The 22,204-nt window shown below is 38.8% G+C and overlaps 1 protein-coding gene across 2 annotated transcripts in view; it reads right to left on the reverse strand.

Moving 5' to 3' along the window:
* Positions 1-22,204, reverse strand: part of NRN1 (neuritin 1) — a 55,982-nt gene that overhangs the window by 27,129 nt on the left and 6,649 nt on the right. The window contains exon 3 of one of the 2 annotated variants that reach the window (XM_074270962.1): positions 15,711-15,812. In XM_074270962.1, coding sequence (XP_074127063.1) covers positions 15,711-15,812 — 102 coding nt within the window. Of the gene's footprint in view, positions 1-15,710; positions 15,813-17,663; positions 18,894-22,204 lie in introns of those variants that run through there. The other variant, XM_074270957.1, reaches the window with a different exon arrangement.

The following is a 22,204-nucleotide window of genomic DNA, read 5'->3' on the forward strand; positions in this document are numbered from 1 at the left end:
AACAACATGGAGATGTAGCAGAAGAGCAACATTTATGGTTTCAAATGAATGCCTTGTCATTGGAGATGCTAGTAAGTCTAATAGATAATGAATTAGTTCAATAACTGGGAGGTCAGGAACTTTGTCACCAAGAGAAATATCTTAAATGGCACTTCATTGACAACTGTGGAATATCATTGTCATGGAAACTTTTTATTTTGCACTGATTTCCCTTTCTGACACCAGAAGCCTTTGGAGGGAAATTTTTTTCCTTCTCTTTTCTCCATTCTTTATATGAATAGGACTTTAAGGATTTTGCTCACCTGCAACTCAGAGTGATTAAGGAAAGCCAGATTTAGATTCCCTCAATATCCAGTCTTTCTTTAGAATAATTTCTAGATGTATTAGGCAACAAGATTTGAGGTATTGTCATAAAATTTCAAACAGATAACCTGTTTGAATTCTCATAAATATCATGACTTTTCCTTTCACTCTATCTCAGCCACATATAAGGGTGACCATGCCTTTGACATGATTATCATCTTTAATTATTCCATCTCCATTATCCAGAACTCCAAAATCCCTTGAGCTGATCATAATCTCCTGTCCTCCTATTTCTCCCTGTCCCTAACTCATCTTAAATCTCTTGTCCTGGTACTCTTCCCGGTCTCTTAGTCCATCACACCCAGTCTGATCTTCCTTTTATCTCTTCATGTTTTTAACGTGTGATTAACTATTTCAACAAAAGTCTATCAGCTACCTTTGAATCTCTTTCCTCCTGATTTATCACCAGTCATGGTGATACCCTGGTTTACCCCTACTATGTATTTTCTATATTGCTATTCACATTATACTGGAGTTCACATGCAGAGGAAGAGTGCTGGATTTGGAATTAGAAATCCTGACTTCCAGTCCTGTCTCTGCTACTTAGCTTCTGTGTGATCTTAGCATCTCTTGGGCCACTCAAACTTTTTAAGCCTCAATTTCCTCATTTTAAAAATGAGTGAGTTGTACTAGGTGACCTCTAAGATCCCTTATAGCTCTAAATCTATGGTCCTATAAATATATCTGGAGAAAGTCACACGATCATGTCAACTAGGTCACTACAAATTTATGTTACCTAATTTCAAGTTGGCTCCTTTCGGCTGCATTCTGATCCTGTTATTCTTTCCAAAGTGACCTTTTCTCACACTCTCCAAGCCGTTATCCCAAACCTTCTCTTCTTTCCTTGAAGTTTCTTCCCCACATCCCCAGCCCTTCATCTCAGCTTACTCATTGCTTTGTGACATGGAGTACTGAGTGGGAGAAACTTTACCCATTCAACACAGCTGAAAAGGAAAGATCACACTTGTAATGAAGTGTTTGAAAAAAAAATGTGAGTTGGCTTAAGATATGTTTTTCTTTTTAAAATTCCCCTGCAGTGACTATCATAATAATGAGTTACATTGATAGAGTTAGCACTTAACAATTTACAGAGTGTCTTGAATCCATTATTCCATCTGATTGATGTTAACAGCAGTTTTAAGTGACCTAACATCATCAGTTATGTTATTCTTTGAAAATGTCACCATTGGCCCATCATCTATAGGAATAGGTGTTGGTTTGTTTTTCTAGTAACTGTGATAGATGTAGGCCAAACCTTTCCAAAACCAATCCCATTGTAATAGTAATAGTTCACATTGACATAGTACTTTAAGTCTGACAAAGCATTTTGCATTTAGACTCTGCTGACCATGGCAGGGGTGCAGCCTGTAGATCCAGGTAGGGATCAATTCCATTAATTTCTCTTTGTTTATATTTGTATAATGTCCAACTGGTCATAAACACACCATCCATTAGTGCCTCTGTGTTGCACAATGACCATGCTTATGAAATGGGAGCTTAAATTTAACATTACTTGCCTCCACTTCTCACTTATCAAATTCCCAGGAACATTTTTCCCCCAAGAATATTTGATATTTGAATTCCTAAGTACCACAGTTTGTGAGTATGTCCCATTACTCAAAATGGCTGCTTATACTCTCATCCATCATCTCAAAGTTCAAGCCCCTAATGAGCTTTTCAGAGCTTCTCAGACACATTTGAAAACTGACTTCAACATGGAGAGACTTGCAGTGGATGCATGAGATCCTTCTTCAATGATGTTAATTAAGTACAGAAAATAACTAGGTACCTATCATAATATTTGGTTGGTTAGAATGTCATCAAGCAGGTTTTCAACCTTGTCATTTACCTGAAATTGTTCTCTCTAAGTTGATATCTTAATTACAAAATCTAGTGATTTTTCTCAGTCTCTATCTTTTTTTTTAAACATTTCTATATATTTTGATAGTGTTGCCCTCCCTTTCTGGGTATTGCCTTTTCTCCTGGTTTTCATGATGTTAATCTTTCTTAATTTTCCCTTTTTGTTAGATAATCCTTCAGTTTTCTTTACTGAATCACTATGTCAAACCCTATAACTGTGGCTGCTTACCAGGGTCTTGGTCTTTGGTCTTCTCTTGTCTCTCTTACTTTGTAGCTTCATCAGCTCCTATGGGGTTAATTATCCTTTTAAAGAACATGATTCCCTAGTTTCTCTCTTAAAATTCAGTCCTGTATCACTGCCTAGTGGACATTTCAAATTGGATGGTTCGTTGGTATTTCAAATGAAACCTATTCAAATCAATAGTTACTGTTTTTCCTTCTCAATCCACTCCCCTTCTGAACTTCCTTATTTTTGTTGAGGGCTCCACCATCCTTCTAGTCTCGACTTACAACCTCCTATTATCTAGCAGCTAGGTGGTGTATTGGATCCGTGTTGGACTTGGAGTTCAAATCCAAACTCAGACATTTAACTAGCTGCATGACATTGGATAAGTCACCTAACTTTTAACTGCCTCAGTTTACTCATTTATAAAATGGCATTTATAGTAGCATCACCTCCCTGGGTTGTTGTGAGGATCAAATGAATTATTTGTAAAGTGCTTTTCAAATCTTAAGTCTCCATATAAATGTTACTTATGATGATTATAATCACTAATGCCTCAGCTCATATATTCAGTCTTGTTACTTCTACCCTCCATAATATCTCCTTTATGTGTCCCTTTTCTTAACTCATAGAACTACCCTCCTTTCCCCATCCCCAATTCACATCCTCATTACTTATAGTCTGTTCTGGTGCAATAACCTTCTATATCAGGCTCTTTGCCTCAAGTCTTCTGTACTCAGGTCATTTTTCCATCTATCTTCTAAAGTGATTTTTCTAGAGTACAGGTCTGACTATGTCACCCTTTCCCATTCTATAAAATATTATATCTCCCAATTACCTCTAGGATCAAAAAAACATCATCTGAGCAAAAGAGAGAAAGCTTCTTAGAGAAGGTGGCACTTGAGCTGAGACTTAAGGAATCTGAAAGGTGGAGATGCAGGTTCAGAGGATGGCCCGTATACGTATATAGGGCATAAAGCATTGGGTTTGGAGTATAGTTAGTAATACAGTTTGGCTGGAGCATAGAGTTTATGGAAGGGAATAGTTTGGGTTTTTTTTTTTTTTTGGTATTCTCATAGAGTTTTGGAAATCATGTGATATAAAAGATAGAAAACTGTTTTCCAACCTTAAAAGGTATTCTAAATTTTAGCAGTGATTGTTATACAGCATGACAAGAATGTGATAGAATAGGCATATACATTTATTTCTTTATAATCATTCTTGGTAAGGTTCTATAAATTTCCATGTCAATGTTGTCTGATAAAAATTTTGAGCTCCTGAAAGAGACAGATGGGTCCCATTTTGACCAACTTTGTAGAGTCCAATATCACACAATTGCATGACTTAAAAAATGCACCAACTGTGATCCAAAACTATAGTTAGGAATTATGTATAGGTCAAATTGGGGCAGGACAAAATGGGTAGGGAGGGGAAAGATGATGAGTTTTATCTCCTGTATGAATACTGAGGAAGAAGCATAAATATCTTAGAAGATTATGGGGCTTTTATGCTAATGAAGAGATTTTGAATGTTGAAGAGTTGGGAATTAGGGTTGGGGTGCAGCCACAGGATGGAATAAGCACACCCAAGTGAATACTGGTAGCAGCTTCTAAATTTCAGGACCCTGAAGCAAAGTGCCTGTTAACCTGCTTTAGTTACAGTCTTCCTTCCTTCCTTCCTTCCTTCCTTCCTTCCTTCCTTCCTTCCTTCCTTCCTTCCTTCCTTCCTTCCTTCCTTCCTTCCTTCCTTCCTTCCTTCCTTCCTTCCTTCCTTCCTTCCTTCCTTCCTTTCTTCCTAGTATTTTTTTTAACTTAATAGCATTTTATTTTATCTAATTACATGTAAAGATAGTCTTCAACATTAATTTTGGCAAGATTTTGAATTTCAAACTTTTCCATCCCTCCCTTTTTTCTCCCTTCCCAATAGAGCAAGGCATCTGATCTAGGTCATACATGTACAATCATTTTAAACATATTTCCATATTAATCATGTTGTGAAAGAAAAATCAGAAGGAAAAAAACATGAGAGAGAGAGAGAAAGAGAGAGAGAGAGAGAAAGAAAGAGATAGAGAGAGAGAGGAAAAAAATACAAATAGTATGCTTTGATCTGCATTCAGTCCCCATAGTTCTTTCTCTGGATCCAGATAGCATTTTTCCATTCCAAGTCTATAGGAATTGTGTAGTATCAGTGTAGTGCTGAGAAAAGCTAAGTCAGGTGTAGTTGATCATCTCTTAATCTTGTGTGGCTTTTCTTTCAGGTCATTATATGTAGGGGAGACCTTATTCTCAGGCCTATAGCTCAACCAGGTAGTTTGATTACCCCAAAAGCCATTTGGTAAAGCTGTTTAAGAATTTTTATCTTCTACTCATTTCCCTTTGCTTCTTTTAAAATCTTTAAGTTCCTGGACACATTTTCCTTCTGGGAATGCAATGATGCTTATAGAAAGACTAGGACTCACACCCAGGCAACTGATACTCTTATGTAATATGGACAAATGCTCTTCAACTCCCTTCTCTGGCTCAGTCTCTCTCAAGGTCTGATGAGCCAGGTCACTGATTTATTTCCATACCATATAAGTTGCTAGCTCTATGGAAAAACAAAATAAATCTCCAGAACAAGGCAAAATAAAGTTGTCATGAACTGGAGAATGCAATTGCTGAAGGACTGAGTATCCCTCCTGCTCACTTTGGCTCCAGTAGCTCTCTGTCTTTTTATCAAAAGGAAAGACACTTTAATATGTCAGCTAGTTAATTGGCTTTACAGCCTCAAAGAGACAATGCTGTGTAGTAAAGAAAAAATGGGAATTGTATTCAGAATACCTGGGTTCAAATCTCAACACTGACTAGTAACTACAATATGGTTGACCACGGTGCATTGTAAAATGGATGAAATAATATTGCTACTGCTTTCCTCAATAAGTTTGTTGCAAGGAAAGACTTTAAATGTGAATTATTATTCCCCATAGACCCTTCTTGTGTTTTGCTTACTATCTCTTGGATAATAGGGAGATTTTGTATTTCTACACTAGAAAAACATTTTGATATCCTCAGAGGAGGGTTCTGAAATAAATACAATAAACTGCATTTCTTTCTAAAAGAACTAATTGGTCTTTCAAAGGTGGAGTCAGCCCTGAGTGTCTTTCTAAAGCCAGAACCTTATAACCTAGAGCAGGATTCCTAGGATTGCTGTTTTTTTTTATTTTTCATTTGTTCCCTTTTTTAAAAATTTTGGACACAAGTGTACCTAGCACCTACATCATCTCTCCATGAAAAGAAATTTGTAAGTATGATTTCTTACCCCCATTACAGATTGAAAATTCTATGAACTTGAGTTCTACAGAAAGATTGATCTCACTCACTTGACATCTATTTCTTTCATAATTGATAAAAACAGAGGCATTTCTAAGTTTTGGGTTTCAGAGCTAAATGTATGAGTTCTCCATAAGTCATGATTGTATTGGTGGGTAAGCCATAGTTATTAGAGAAATGTGCTAGATTTGGAAGAAAAGGACCTGGAGTCAAATTCTAACAGTTTCTGATCTGTAAAACCTGAGGCAGACCCTTTTCCTTCTCTCAGACTCAGTTTCTTTTTCTGTAAAGAAAGGATTGCACTAGATCAGTGATACTTAATTTTTTTTTGAATCACCAGCCCCTTTGGTAAAGCCTATGGAGTCCTTCTCAGTATATACCCTCACCTTAATTCATAATTGAATAAAACCCTAAATTCCAGTGAGCAATAAGTAAAAATAAAGATGAATATTTTTCCCCATCTAAGTTCATGGATCTCCTGCTACCTATCATAAACACTTTTGGCCCCAGGTATAGCACCCCTATACCAAATGCCCTCCAAGGTTTTTTCTTCTCCTGATTCTATGATCTTGTATATGTGACAGCAACATTTAAAAGATGTATGTGGAAAGAACAGAATCTTTTCCATTTCTCCCAATCCTTAGAAGTCCATTTGAGTGTTTACTATTCACATTATAGAATCATATAGAGTTCCTACTCTTCTCAGATTCATCACATTGCAGAATTCTCCCAGATCAGTATCAGTTTTAGTTCTTCATATACTTCTTTGTATCACAGCCTCCCATCCAATACCAGAATCATAGACATTAAAAAGTACTTTATTACATATTTGGCTACAAAAAAACATGGTGCTGAAAACTACATAAAGTAAGTTAAACAATCCCAAGTCTTAGTCTCTAGGGTCTGATAAATTTAAGACAGCAATACTGATATGAATGTAAACAATTAAATAAAATATTGATCAGAGTCACAAAATATTGAATAATTAACATTATTTTTGGAGGAGTGGGGAAAAATAGAAATTGTAGGACAGGAAATAAATGGAGTCAGAGTGAATACTTTGCCTCTTTAATGTAAGGCATAGTGAAAACATCATGGTACACAGAATCAAGCACTCAGGAATCAAATAAATACCAGCTCTGCCATATTCTAGCCTGGCAATTCATTTCTCTGTACTTCTTTTCTCATCTGTGAAATGAGATGAAGAATTAAATCTCTAAAGTTATCTATCTCAGATTCTATGATTTTAATCAATCAGGAGAAGCAGTATTTCAAGAGTGTCTTGGGGTTGGGAGTGATGGAGACATAGAAATCAGTTGTCTAAGCTTTCAGCATTTGGGAAGGCAAAAGAATAATGATCTGAAGGAACTCAAATTTTATTAAAAATAAATGTTAAAAAGTGTCCTTATGTGCAATTGGAAAAATATTTATTAAAAAAAATCTTCACAAGAGTCCTTCAATGATACCTAGGTTCTTATTGGTTATGCCAGCCAATTTCATGTTTACTAAGTGAGAAAGTTGTCAAATAAGGGACTAGTCATGGATTGTGGATCTTTAAGTTCCTTGAGTGCAAAGATCTTTTCTTATTTAATACTTTTAGCAACTACCAAAGTATCTGGCACATGACAGGTGCTTAAAATGCTGATTGATTTATTGAAGGGGCAACCTAGCCAGCTTCTGAGAGGCTTAACAACTATTGATGGTGAATTTTCTTTTTTGACAATAACACATCTTAAAGAATGTTTACTAACATTAAGCTGGATTGACATCAACATGGGAGGGTGAGTAATCCCAAGAAAGAAATCATGGATCCCTTTCATATTGGAAGTATCTATTAATGTACCCAAAGATTATACACCTCAAAGGGTTGGAAGAGGGGGGAAAAGGCAACAAAAAAATAAAACCCAGAAATAGATTTGGCATGAGAACTTGTTGCATTATAGACTAAAAAGTACATAAGAGTTCAAAGGGGGAAAAAGGGTAGTTGTAAAATAAATTACATGGAATAAAAGGTTATTTTGTTAAATAAAGTTTTGTATAACCTGTTGAAATCAATATGAAAATGACTTCTACTATGCTGGCTAGAACAAATACTCCTAAGTACTGTTGTTGTTTGTTTTTATTTTCTCAAAGATAACCAGGACCTCAGGGAGGTGAAGCCATGACATATAAGTGAATTGGATCTAAGTGAGGCAGGGCTGTGCAAAGTCAGCAACCTCACTTTTTCCTCCAGAGCCATCTGGGTCTAGCGGTGGCCAGATATGGATCAGGAAGACTGAAGATGGCACTGGATGCTGTGGGAGACCTTGGCCTTTTTTAGACAAGGTCTTTAACAGGTCTCAGTTTGACTGAGGCAATATCTAGTTACTAACTAAGGGTAGGTAAGAAATAAGGAAAAGAACAGCTTTTTACATAGTCAAAAATATCAATCTGTGAGAGGAAGACTCTACAACTCACAAGAAAACCAGATGTTGCAAAATGTCCAAGCCATGCATTGATGAATGTATGACCCTTGTTCTGTCTCCCCTTCCAAGTTAACCATTTTATATTATCTATATTTGACCAAAGTTTAGTGACCTACTTCATTTGAGACATTCTCAGTGCCTAAGGCACACCACAATTCAACTTACTTCAAGGGAGGGTCTAGGGAACCAATGAACAGAAATATACAGGGCCCGTTACGATTATTCACAGTCAATCCTTGGAGCTAAGCTGAGCTGTAGAAGAAAAATAGTGACAGGCTCCTGGTACACTGATCTCTGGCATCTGATCACAGTCACTCAATCATGCTCAAATTAATTGTCTCTGGCTGATGCTACAAACAGAGCTTACCTTCTCAGTCATACTTTTGTCTCCAATGAAGACAAAATACTCTGGTGGCTGTCATTTAAATAGAGTGCCCTGGGACTTTATCGTTCCAAGGAGAGGGGTAGCTCTATCTTTACTTCCCCCAGCTTCTTTATCAGGTCTTGACTAATTTCAAAGGTAGATCTTTGATTTAGGAAGCAGGAGTAAGTGGTGATAGGAGCTTTGTAGCTTTACAACATCTTTACTTAATACCACATTCTTTTGATATATACTTCAAGTGATTCATTTTGTGCATTCTCAAGGGACTGGACCAACTTCCTTCTCTTCTCTGAATAATATATTAAGTTGAAAATGCCACCACCATTAACAATCAATCCAACATGTGATTTGCCCAGGTGATGAGGTAGATAGCTAATATTAGTCACTGTAATTTATTAGGAGAATAACTCACTGATGATACATTTCATGAATGTATCATCAAACCATCTATCATTCTAATGATGAACTTTTATCTACGCATCCCTTGTGACTGTCCTGAGAGGGAGCTAAGGGAAATCAAATCCATTTCTATTATGCTCCTTAAAAAAAAGGAAGCGAATATTCTATTCTTTTGAGTAAAGGGGCTACAAAAGTGCAGTTAATTATACATTTCTTGGCCAAAATTCTTCAAAACATCCAATTATTTTCTTATTCTGTGAAAGCTTAGTCCCTCAGATCTTCTTTCTCATACTGTCTCCCAGACTAAAAACAGATATTTTTCCTCATCCCTCCTCTCTTATTAAACACACATACATATATATTGTAAGAACATGATGAGTACCTATCATCATACCTACATGAAAACATACTCTGTACTCTAGACAATTGTAATTTAGTCTTCTGCCAAATTGGTGGAGCACAAATTAGGCCTTCAGAGAAATATTTATATTGGATGAAAGCTATCACTCTTTCAGACATGATCATCAGGAAACTAGATAAAAAAGGAAAGGAAGCTTTAAAATAACTAATCAGATAAGTCAGAACAAATAATCATAATCATAACCACTAACATTTATAGAGATATTTAAGTTTTGCAAACTGTTTTTCATAGAACAATTCCAGGTATTTCAGGAAAGTGTTTTGTTTTTTAAAGTCAGCAGTTCACATTTATATAGCTTTAATGTTTAAAATGGGTCCCTCTTTTAGCTCCGGTTCACAGAGATAAAATCACTGCCATATCATCTAACTTTGTGCTTTATTTTTTCTGGCTAGACCCTTAGTAGGCCTCCTGGGCTGTATTATACTCAGAAAAGATCCACAACCCACCATATTTGTAGTTCTTTCCTTGTTCCTGCCATTTTCCTTTTTCTCTTCCTCTGCTTGCCTTCTTTAACAGAGAGAGAGTAGGATTCTGTGGGCATAATATCAGGCATCAGCTACTCCTTGTTTTAGAGGTCTTACCTGCCTAAGTGGTGGTTGAAGGTTCTGAGGCAAGAAAGGGGGAGAAAAGAGAAGAGGAGAGAGAGAGAGAGAGAGAGAGAGAGAGAGAGAGAGAGAGAGAGAGAGAGAGAGAGAGAGAGAGAGAGAGAGAGGAGAGAGAGAGCCCAAATTCCAGGGTGAGGTGAAGCTCCCTAGCCATTAATTATTAGACCCTTGATTGCCTAGCTCAGCCCACTCTGTCAGCCCTGAATGGCAATTTGATTAATTTAGTAAGCACAGAGCCAGTATTCTTCCAAGACTAATTATGGCTGACTTTCCATAAAAGTCATTTTTTCTCTCTGATGCAGTTTACCCTGGAAGGGGAAAGCCCCTTGATAATCACACATACATTTAGCTATTAACCCTTCAACCTTATTGGGGCTTCAGCTCCTTCTCTCGCTCAGGTCTGGAGGGAATTATTTCTTAGACCCTTAGGTCACCTTTCCAGCAAGAAGAAATGAAGGAGTGAGAGGAGGAAAGAAGCAGAAGGGGAAAAAAGCCTTTTTTAGAATGCTATTTATTGCCCACAATCTTTAGGCCCCTCCAGTTTCATTTGCCATATTCCCACCCCACATATCCTTTCTGAAAAGATGTTCAAGACATACTTTATGGTCAAATCATTCAATGGGCCTCAGTTTTCTCCTCTTTTAATGTAAGGACTTGGACGGACTAATCTGTGGTTCCTTCTAGTTCTAACTTAGTATGATTCCTAAGGTCTGATATTGGATGATCCCTATGATTTGCCTCTGACTTAAATTTCCTGTATTGCAGGCATTCCCTCCTTTCATCTATACTATCTCTTTTGGTTTCCTCAGATATAAAATAGCACTTACCTTCCAGGGCTGTTATGAAAATTAAATGAGATATTATTTATAAAATGTTTAGCACACATAGAAGGTACTAAAACGCTTATTGTTCCTTTGTTTCCTATTGAAATCACTTTGCATGATTCTATATACTTGCTTGGGGCAGCTAGGTGGATAGAATGCTGGACCTGGAATCAGGAAGAATTGACTTCAAATCTAGTCTGATAACTAACTGTGAGATTTTGGCCAAGCCACTTAAACTCTCTTTGCCTCAGTTTCCTTAATATAAAAATTGGGATAACAGAGCCTATTCCTCAAGGTTGTCAAAAGGAGAAAATGAGATAATTAGGCACAGCTCCTTGTATACAGCAGGTCCAACATGAATGCTAGTCATTATTATTCTTATTTTTACTGTTAATTTCAAACTCATAGGACTTGGTGTTCTAGCTAGACCAGTCTACACTAATCTCATTATATCCTTATATCCTTTGCTGAGGTGGTTCCACTAGAATTAAATGTGGTTCTGCTAGAAGATCACTACTAGCAGACTGTTAGGATTACTAAGTGAGAACTGAGGTTTTCTGGACAATTACAAGGTGAGAACTCAGGTTGACTTGATAGAGGGGGCAAGCTCATTGGCTGGGGTGGTTCTTCCCAGAAGCCCTTGCATTATCCCACGCCCATCTCTGGGAGAATAAAAGAGAGGACTCCCAGAGACAAGGAGAAGACTCTGAATTGCATCAGGCTTGACGGGGCTCTCTGCAGGAAGGGAAGTCACTTCTTTGGACAAGAGTTAACAGCAACTGCCTGGAGACAACGGTTCGTTACAGGAAGAAGAATCTGTCTGAGAGATTTGAGTAGACACAGCAGATCTCTTCCCAGAGAGCGATCCAGCAGCTTCTGGAGACGACAGCTCGTTACAGCAGACCACCATACCAATCTTCCTATTTCTTTTTATTAATAATATCTAAACCATCCCTCAAGTTGCATCCAAAATGAGACATCCATAATGGCTTTTTTGATTATAGTATTTAGAATTAAAAGAGCCATAAGAATTTATCAAGTTCAACCTCCTCCATTTACAGATAAGAAACTGAGCCATTATTACCACCACTATCACAATCATCATCACCATCTGAGAATGATCCTTTCTTCCAGAACTTCCCAAACATTGGGATCATGGCTCTTCTCCTTGTTAGTTATTTCACCTAATGTCTTGGATTTAGTGTCCCTATCTGAAAAATGATAGAGATAAGCTTTAACATGTCCACTTCTAAGTGCTATGAATCCCATGCATTTAATAATTTTCTGAATTGTACCATAGTTATTTCTAGTTTCATCCCCTATCCTCCCAATTTCAAATTCCTTGAGATCAAGGAAGAAATCAGAAACTATGTCCCCTTTCTTTTTATATTGTTGTATCCACAGGGCCTAACACAAAGCCTTGCCCAGAATACCATTTAAAGTTTTCAGAGTTAAATCCAACAAGTTAGACAGGCCAAAGGCCAGAGAGGTCCCTTTTGTATATAACCAGAGGAATTAAAGTATAAATATATGAAAAAATAAGCAAAAACCTGATAGTAAGCTTAGCTAAGCTTTAGAAGAAGTTATTGACTAATGAAACCTTTCAGAATAAAAATATTAATCAGCCTAAGTTCATTGAAGGCAAGAGAAAAGACAAAGTAAACTCTGGAATTTTCATCTAGGTCTGGAATGTAAAGACCTCAATAGAATAGAAGGGTGGGAGTGAAGAAACATGTACACCAGGGTAAGCTAGAACCAGTTCCAACTGACTCCTAAGAAGATTTTTCAGTTTTCAGTTTTCAGGCTATGTATTTATACCTCAGAAACCAACACTGCAAATCAGGGTTTGATTTTTTTTGGTGATTGTTTAGACTTAAGAATGTGTTAATAATGCAGACTGAATTTAAAAGTGCGCGCGCGTGTGTGTGTGTGTGTGTGTGTGTGTGTGTGTGTGTTTGTGTGTTCATGTACCCATGCATGTGTGCCCTTGTGTATACTTTTTTTTCAGAGAACTTGGTTGTTAATTTACCAGCATATTCCAGTCTTGCTTGAAATCATCAAATAGAAGGTTTAGGGAATAAAGTTATCATCAGACAGGAGCCTGGTAACTCTATAACAACAACAACAATTGGTATCTATATTATGTCTTAAAGTTTGAAAAAAAATTATCTCCAATATCTTATTTGAGCTTCACAGTTTCCCTGCCTGTACTTCAGTCTTATCTACTATCTATTTTCTCCCAGGAGACTTTTTGGGCCAGGGAAGGGAAATAAGCACAGCTGTTCAGGACAAAAGTCAGAAGGCTGGGCAAGCTTTCATTTGTTCCTCATTTACCTCCTCAAATAAGATCAGAGTTGAGAGGTGGAGCTGAGGCCAGTGTACAAAATGCCCCTGTGTGGGCCTCTGAGGTCATCTATTCCAAAAAATAATTATAAATTCAAAGAGTTCTGGATGGGCTAGGAAGCAAAATCTGTTAAGACTAAGACTGGAGGCTCTTCCTTTTTCCTTAAAAAGGGGAAATAAAATAGAAAAAAATTCTCTCAAATCCCTCAGTCTCCTGGGTTGGGGGGGCAGCAGCATTGTTAACTTAGAGACATAATATTGGGGGAGTTCTTTCCTGCTAGGTCACTTGAAATAGCTAAGAAGAGCCTTTACTGGGATTAACAGCCATTCACAGCTTCCACTCTCTTCTGGGAACATTAAATCCTGATAATAATTTTACTCTACTTCTTTATCTCCCCACCTCTCTCAACCACAAGGAAAACCTCTCCTGAGGAAGAAAGGCATTGTAGTCCATATGCTTCTCTTCTTTCAAGTATTGGGTAAGAAGACAGTTGGGCTGAATAGTATGATGTCCACAGCATTAGCAGACCATTGGAAGTCAGATAACAGATTCAGATTTTAGTTCTCCATCTAAAATGTGTGGGGAGGGAAGTTTTGTAAAGAAGCAGGTGATCCTTCCATTTGGTTCCTTTTTCCAGGACCAGTTTTGGGTGGAGAAACAGGGAGGGGAAAAGGAAGAAAGGAATTGTGTGTGCATCTATGCTATGGATCAAGGATGTCCATTTCTTTGGAAGCAAAAAGAGAAGAAGTAAACTATCTTTTCAAAGCTTCCTATTAATCCTTTATCAGAGGTGCTAAGAAAACTCCACACTAAAACACATGAATAATTTGGTAGATGGACAGACCTAGGGACAATAAATACACATGGATTTATTGATAACTTTTTGTGTCTCTTTGGTTAAATAATAGATGAAACATTTTTCTGAAATTTTTGAATTCTCTCTCCTCTCCCTTATTGTCTTTCTTGTCTTTTCTCTCTTCTTCCCTTTCTTTCCCCTCCTCCTTTTCCTTCTTTAGCTCTCCTCTACTTTTTTTCATCCCTCCCTCTTCTTTTTCTTCTACTTCTCCCCTTCACACCTTTCTCTTCTTTATCTTATCTTTCCCTCTTCTTTATGCTCTCCCTCTTACATCTCATTGTCCTATCTCTCTTCCCTTTCCTATTTCTTTTTCTCATTTCACTCTTCTCCTTTTACTCATTCCTTTCTTATCACCCATCTTTCTTCCTCCTTCATTTTTCCTGCTTCCTTCCTCTTTGCCCCTTTTCCTTATGTCTTCCTCTTTCCCTTCTTCACCTCTTCCTATGTCTTCCCTATTCAAGTGAGAAAACTAACAACTCTCTGTTGAGATAAGGAGCTGGCCTTCTACAAATGTAATAAGAAAAGAAAACAATAACTGGCTTAAAATAGAAAGCCAAGTTCTTTGATTGCTCTCTGTAGCCATTTACATCAGAATGTGCGGACACATTCAAATTATTTCCACTTTGGAAGTCCCATAACTAGTTTCTTGCATTTGCCTGATCATTACAATTCTTGAATTCCGAGATGCCCCACACAAATTTCACACCTGTAGAAGGATGAAGAGGGAAAGAACTAAGGTGGGTGGGAATAAATTCAGCAGTAAGTACCACTTCCCTCCCTGCAAAGTGAACTCAGAAATTTGCAGATTCCAGTTGGAGATGTCTATTTTCACAGTATTCATCTGTGATAGAAACAGAAATAACAGTGAAGACACTAAAAAACAATAATATCGATTAAATAGCATCTGGAGGTATCATCATCATCAAACAGCAAATTAGAACATGACAGTATAATTATAAAAAACAACCATGCAAATAAGAAGAAATATTCTGGAATGAGCCAGATGCTTTATAAGCACAAATTGCATTTCCAGCAGTGGATCCTTTGGGGTTCTTCCTAGACACCCAGAAATGGATTCTGATATCAGCCCAGAAGGTGAACTTGATTGGAGACTCTGCTAAGAATGCCAGCCACACTGCAGGACCATATCCCTCATTATTTAAACTCAAACTTTATTTATTTATTTATTTTAATAGTTTTTATTTACCAGATATATGCATGGGTAATTTTACAATATTGACAATTGCCAAACCTTTTGTTGTAATTTCCCCCTCCTCCTCCCCTTCCCAGATGGCAAGTTGACCAATACATGTTAAATATGTTAGATAAACTCAAATTTTATATGCCATTTTAAAGGCGGTAAGGTGCCCAAGCAGAATGAACCTGATTCTGTAGCCAGTGGAAAAGGTATCGCACATCTGTACATTGCATGTAGTTGCATCTGGAACTGCTGGAACACCATGGGTTTCCCCAAGGGAAAACACCTCTGATGGAAATAAATCAACAAATGAAAATGCAAACATCCTGAACCCCTTTCTACTCTTTTGATGCTCTGAGATCCCTCCCTTGGGCAAGTACCACATATGTTGTCCTGAGCTGCTGAAAAAATAAAATTCCTTAACTAGGGCATCAGATTGTTCCTTTCTTTCTAGAACCTTACCTTTCCTGAAGCAGCTTACTCCCCAGGAGATGAATAGCAGCTTTCTTTTCACTAGTGAAGTCCCTTATCATTACAGCAATACCAGGAGAACTGATTCTTATTCTGTTTAGGGACAGGAAGATACCATTAGAGAGGCAATATGCTTCTAGGACTAATATGAGAAAAGAAAATCATCTCCCCTCCCCCCCCATCCATTTCCAACAGGATTTAATAGGCATTTATTTAAAACAAGTTCAGTCTTGTTTAAATGGAATGCCCAAGGCTGCTATGCAGGTTAAAGTCCTTTGATTTGTCTTTGGATAAGAAGGAAATAAATTCCAGATAACAACCCTTTGCTTATACTCATAATAAACAATTAAAATCCGATGATATAACAAGAACAAAGATTAGGTTCCTTTTCTCACCTTTTGTGATCCTTCAGTATAAACCTCTGGAATCTTCCTTTCTTACCCTTGATAATGAGGATGACCCGCTTTTGGCTGGTATGAGTGGGCTGAGCAATCTGGGTCAGAATCCTACCACTCAGAAGATGCTGAGCTTCTCTCTAGAATTCTTTGCATGTAATCAGTTTTATCATTAAAAATCAACATTGCTTCCAGTGCTCGAAGCCCAAAGCTCCAGATAGAGGACACATGTGTTGCCGAGATTCAATCCGTTGGGGAAATGCAGATTGGACTGCAACCTACTGTGTTTGATTTATGAGCTGTTACCCTAGCTATTGTTTACACATTACATTTCACAACTACTGTACAGGACTGGGTTGAGGGGTGAATTGGGGAAAGTTGATGAGAGGGGAAGGGCGCACAAAACCAAATTCATTCTTTCCCTCCCCGCCCCCCTCCTCTCTCTCTCTCTCTCTCTCTCTCTCTCTCTCTCTCTCTCTCTCTCTCTCTCTCTCTCTCTCTCTCTCTCTCTCTCTCTGTCTCTCTCTCTCTGTCTCTCTCTCTCTCTGTCTCTCTCATCTCTTTTTCTCTCTCCCTCCCTTCCCATCCTTTCCTCTTACCACGTATCCTCAGCTACCTTCATCCTACCCTTCCAGTTTCTCACCCTTTCTTTTTATATCCTTAAAATTCCCTGAAATGGGATTTAGATTTCTCTTCAAAGGGGAAAAAGAAAAAGAAAAAAAAAACCTAAATTAATTTCTGTCTTTCTGTCCTACAAATTTCAGTATAGGTCCTTAATAGCCTTGTTTACTCTTCATTGTTTACTTCTTTATAAAGACACAAGGAACCTATAAACAGAGGAGGCAAAAGCAGCCTCTGCTGCCAAATCAATAGAGCTCTACCATTTCAGCTGAGTTCTCTTATTAATTATGAAAGGATTCATCTGATCCCTGCCAGAGAAGACAGCCTTTCTGTCCCTCTTCTGCAGCCCTTAATGGTGGTTCCGTTCCTTTTCTAGCTCAGAACAGCCTTTTCCCCCACCACAAAGCATTTTATCTTATCCTGCACGTGGACTTAGACAAAAGTGTTTTGAGTTCTACTGTACAGCTATTGCTGTGCCCGCTATTTTAACCAATAGCATTAGAGGCTGGAGAGAGGGGGGAAATACAAGTTCTATACTCTAGTCTTTGTGGGGCTATTTCTCCCCTTCTTACACCCAGAAAAAAATAGCTTTCCTGTAGCCTCCCCTGTTAATGTTATTTCTTTGACTTAAAAAAAAAAAACTCCTAAAAAGCAAGAGTTATTATTTTTTTTCTTAATTGAATAATTCACAAGGAAGCATTTGACCCTACTGAGTCAACAGGACACAGCATCTCTTTTTAGGAACTGTATGATTTTTTTAAGTGAAGGTTGTTGAATAGACAGTTTTTTAATATTTGCCTCCCTACTTTAGACAGTAAGTAAACTGCAGTTTCCCAGTTATGATCCTCTCCTCCTAAGTCCTTTCTCTTTAATTGTAGAAATCAGTGCAAAGAAAGCAGGCATGATATAGGAAACAAATGACACCTCATTTCAAACAATAATTTTTATTTTATACTTCTTCTCTATACTTTGTAGCAAATCTTTTTTGCTTAATTTAATTTATAATAAACTTTTTTTTAAAATTACATCTCTCTTTTATTTTTTTTTAAATCAAGGCTCTTTATGTCAAAATCATTATACTGTATTTTAGGATAACATTGAAGCCCCCTTCGTGATCTATACCGTTGGATATTCAGGTATTACTGTATGTGTAACATCTAAAACAAGAGAGGAGGGGAAAATAAAGGCAGTGAACTTGGAAAGATGCATTGACAACAGCAGGTAAAGCTAATCTCCCAGCAACCTTAGCAGCATTCGGTTCCTGTGGTCATTTGATACATCTCTTCCCCTCTCCCCACTCCCCCATCATTAAAAAAAAACCAACAACAACAAATTGTCCTTTTTCTTTTTTTTAAAGGAGAAATTCGCAGTGGAAATGATAAAAACAAGATTCTGTGGAAGAAAGATGCGATAGAGACTGTGAATTATTCACTAGATGCTTCGCACGTTGACATCGATCTTGAATTCATTCCCCGTGGCCTTCTCTCCACATTTTCTTTCCTATTAAGAAGAGCCCATTATTTCTCATGTATTATCATGATTAATATATTAGGCGGCCAAGGGCCGTTCCTGAGATTCTTTTGGGAAAAAAAAAAAAAAAGAAAGGAAGAAAGAAAAAAAAGAAAACAATAACAACAACAAAGCAGGGGAGTGGGGCTTGCGTTTTTGTATTTCCGTTTGAAGACTTAATAAAGCTGAGGTCCGGTTTGGCTGTTGTTGCTCACTGTTTGGTAACATTTGGCAAATAAAACACAAGGAAGAAAAAAAAAAGAGAATAACGAGGTGTTTTTTCCCCACAGTCCTATATGGATGTTTTCAGCATCACAGAAAATCACAACGTCCCCAAAAAACGGATGAATACTTCCTCTATAAATCCAGTAATATGAAGTGAGTGTGTGTCTGCCGGGGGCGCCTGGAGCCCCTCCCTTAGAAGGAAAGCCAGGCTGCTAAAGCTGCAGAGAGAGACGCCAAGAGCAAAGGGAAGGTCGGGAGCAGGAGCGAAGGAGCCGACCCATTGCTGTTTCCGCATAGTTCAAATAAGCTGCCTTGGATATTGAGGTTTTTGGATTCTTTTCTCAGTTTATCCCACATATCTTTCGCCCCTTCCTGGCAATCCGTAAGGGCTGTGACGGTGCAGCTGTGGAAATCCTCCCAGTATCTGGCGAGGAACAAAGCACAACAAAGCAGGGGAGAACGTTCACTTTCAATACCTTGAGTTGAGCCCACTGCTACCACCCAGCTCCCCACCCCCGACGGCTGCTCAATAGCTTAACCGTTCCCACCCCAAAGCCCAGTCACTGCGCCTCGGGTCAAGCTCGCAGTCAAATTTTTCTCTCCCCATAGCAGGCCCCAGCAATCTTCACTGCTGTTTTCCCCAAAACTCCGCCTAGCCTTTGGGAAACTCACATTTGGGAGCGGTCCATTCATTCCCCCAGATCTAGTTTGCTCTTGAAAACACCGCATCCCTCACCCTCTCGCCTCTCTAACTCCCACCTTCCTCAGTCTAATTGCAAAAGCACAAAGAAGTCGTGACGCCTGGGACTGTCACGATATGTCACAGCATCCTCTTTTCTTTGTCGCAAGCGCCGAGGTTTACTCCACCCTACCCAGCTCCACTCAATTCTGGGCTGTGTCTATCAAAGAATACAGTGTAGGGCAGGTCAGGACCAAACCAATCGCGTGGCGCTGGCACCGTGGCCTCGGCAAACAGATTGCTAGTCTTCCTTTGGGAAAGCAAGGAAAACATTGCTAAGCCCTGCAAGCTGGCTCCTATTAATGCCTCTTAACTCGCAAGATGTGTAGCTCAGCCTCTCTCGCCTGCTCTGTGCACGTCTCTCTCCCTTGGTTTTTTCTCTCCTCCCCCTCAACTCCCTCTGCCTCTTTTGTATTTCGTTGTCTTTGCTGTTCTTTCGCTTTCTCTCTTTCCTTCTGTTTCTCTCTCCTTCCCCTTTCTCCTTCCTTCGCTTTTTTCTTTTCTCTTTCTTACCTTCACTGATTATCCCCCCCCCATTTCGAACTCCTCTTTTCTCTTTCCTTCTCTTCTCTCTCCTTCCCTCCACCCTTTCAAGTTTATTCTTTCCCGTTCCTTACCTTCTTTACCACCTCTCTCCCTGCCTCTCCTTTGTTACTTCATTTTTCCTCCCTGGATTCTATGCCTCCTTGTTATTTTCTCAGATTTTGTTTTCTTCCTTCTCTCCTTTGGTTCTCCCCCACCTTTGCTCCTCAGCCTTGTTATATTTCTGGACTTATTGCTCCTCAAGCCTTCCGTTCGTGTGTGCCTTGAGCCAGAGTATACCCTACTTATGGAAACGGGGAATAATGCAGATCATTTTCCCACCTTCCCACAGGTTTTAGATAAGGAGTCCAAAACTGATAATCAGAGGCGATTATGTCCCTTCAAGTTTAGAAACCGCTAGTTACCAGGTCTGAGTTATCTTGGGACACAGGCAGTGTAGGTCTTTAGAGGACTTTCACTCTCTCTCCCCTTCACCTGTCCTTCCTGGATACCTTTCATGAATTCATAAACCACTTCTCTCCCCTCCTCCCCCCAATCAAGTCTATCCTTTTTCGTTTTTTCCCCTTTTCCTTTGAAAACCAAAAATAGACCTCGGAACTAAATATAATCCCAACCCGTGATCGATTACTGGAGCACTGTCTCCTTTAGGACCTGGGTCACTTCCATCTCTCTAACTCTAGGGGTCTGACAGCTAGCTTGCCTTGAATGTATCAAGCCGCATTGCTATCTGTATTTTCATTCCACCATCATAAAATAGTCCCTCCCCCATTACAAGAAATATACAGCATATTTTTGTATATCTGTATATATTCTGATATGTATATATGTATTTGTGTGTCCGCATATGCATATATATGAAATATTCTCTATTTGTGTCAGAAGTCTGGATTCCAATATGCGTGCTCTAATCCCTAATTTGTGAGCACTCCATGCTTGGTAGCAGGGGATGGAAGGGGGCTTCAATCTGAACTTTTTTGATTTCTCAATTTACAAGAAATAAAATATTGAGATGCCAGAAGGGCCGAGACTGTACCTCCTGCGGCGTTTCTGCAGTAATTGCGCCTCCCATAGGACTACTAAAATCTCTCCCCATCTTGTTTTATTGATGTTGTTGGGAGAGGACGTGAGGGACTGAGTCTGTGGAGGAGTAGGTAGGGACCCTGGGTGAGATGTGGGCTGGAAATGTGTGTGTATGTGTGTGTGTGTGTGTGTGTGTGTGTGTGTGTGTGTGTGAGAGAGAGAGAGAGAGAGAGAGAGAGAGAGAGAGAGAGAGAGAGAGAGAGAGAGAGAGAGAGAGAGAGAGAGAGAGAGAGAGAGATGAAGGGAGGGAGGGAAGAAGAGATATTGGAACCAAGTGGAACTCAACCATCCAATGAAAGAAACTACATCTTCTTTAACTGATTTGTATTTAGGACCCCAAACAAGGCGTTGGACCTCAGGATAACACGACAGTACTTATTTCCCTGTTTCACGAAATAACTAAGGAAGTTGCTGTCCTGCTGAATAATTCAGCAGCCTGGCAAATCATCGAGATCCTTGAAAATAACAGAGGATTTGGGTTGCTCGCTATATTTAGATATTTGTCGATAAAGCTATAGATAGACCCTTATCTACCATTATATGTTTGGAGAGAGATGTGTGCATGTACCGAAGTAGTCTAACGTTTGCGCCCCTTTCTGTCTTAGTATATAGCTTTTGGAACTAATGTATTGGGTTTCTGTTGGCACTAGGGGTATTTCGAAAAGAAGGAGACCTGGCTTATTAGTTTAAAAAAAAAAAGAATCGTAGGCGAGGGTTGAGCGGATAGAGAAGGTGGGGACGGAGAGGTATAGGATTTGCTTTTGTAGAATGGAAGAAATTTCTCAGACTATTGTGATCTTTTACAGCAGTCCATTCCACCTCAAGGCTGTAGTATTGTATGTGAAAGGGCAGGAGCCTTAGACGGGTAAGGAAAATTCCCTCTTTAAAAATGCAGGGAGGGGGGAAGCGAAGAGATATAGAGCAACTTCTTCTAACCCGTTCCCTGCGGAAAAGCGCAATTCCTCAATTTGTTTCGAAGGCTGTCCGAGGCAAAGGAAAAAGCTACAGCAGGTGCTACACTTGATTATCTCAGGAACCGCAGTTACTTTATAAAGAAAAGCCCTTATTCGGCACTCCAGGTTTTAAACCTTGGTAGGACTGCTGGAGAGAAAAAAGCGGGAAGCTGAAGTAAACCCAATAATCTGGTTCCTCTAATCTCTATTTCTGGAGAAAATCTCTATCAAGTTCGATTTTTTTTTTTTTTTTTTTCTCTATCAGTTTCTGCATCCCCTTCCCCCACTCCCTCCTCCTATTAGCAAGCCTACGGCCCTTATAGTAATACAAAGCGAAGCTAAACAGGCTAAAATGGAGACGATTTACCAACAACAGATCCCCAAAGAGAAGGGAATATCAGAGTATTTCCTCTTTTTCTC

This window comes from Sminthopsis crassicaudata, chromosome 1 (assembly GCF_048593235.1).
Source record: "Sminthopsis crassicaudata isolate SCR6 chromosome 1, ASM4859323v1, whole genome shotgun sequence".
Lineage (NCBI taxonomy): Eukaryota > Metazoa > Chordata > Mammalia > Dasyuromorphia > Dasyuridae > Sminthopsis > Sminthopsis crassicaudata.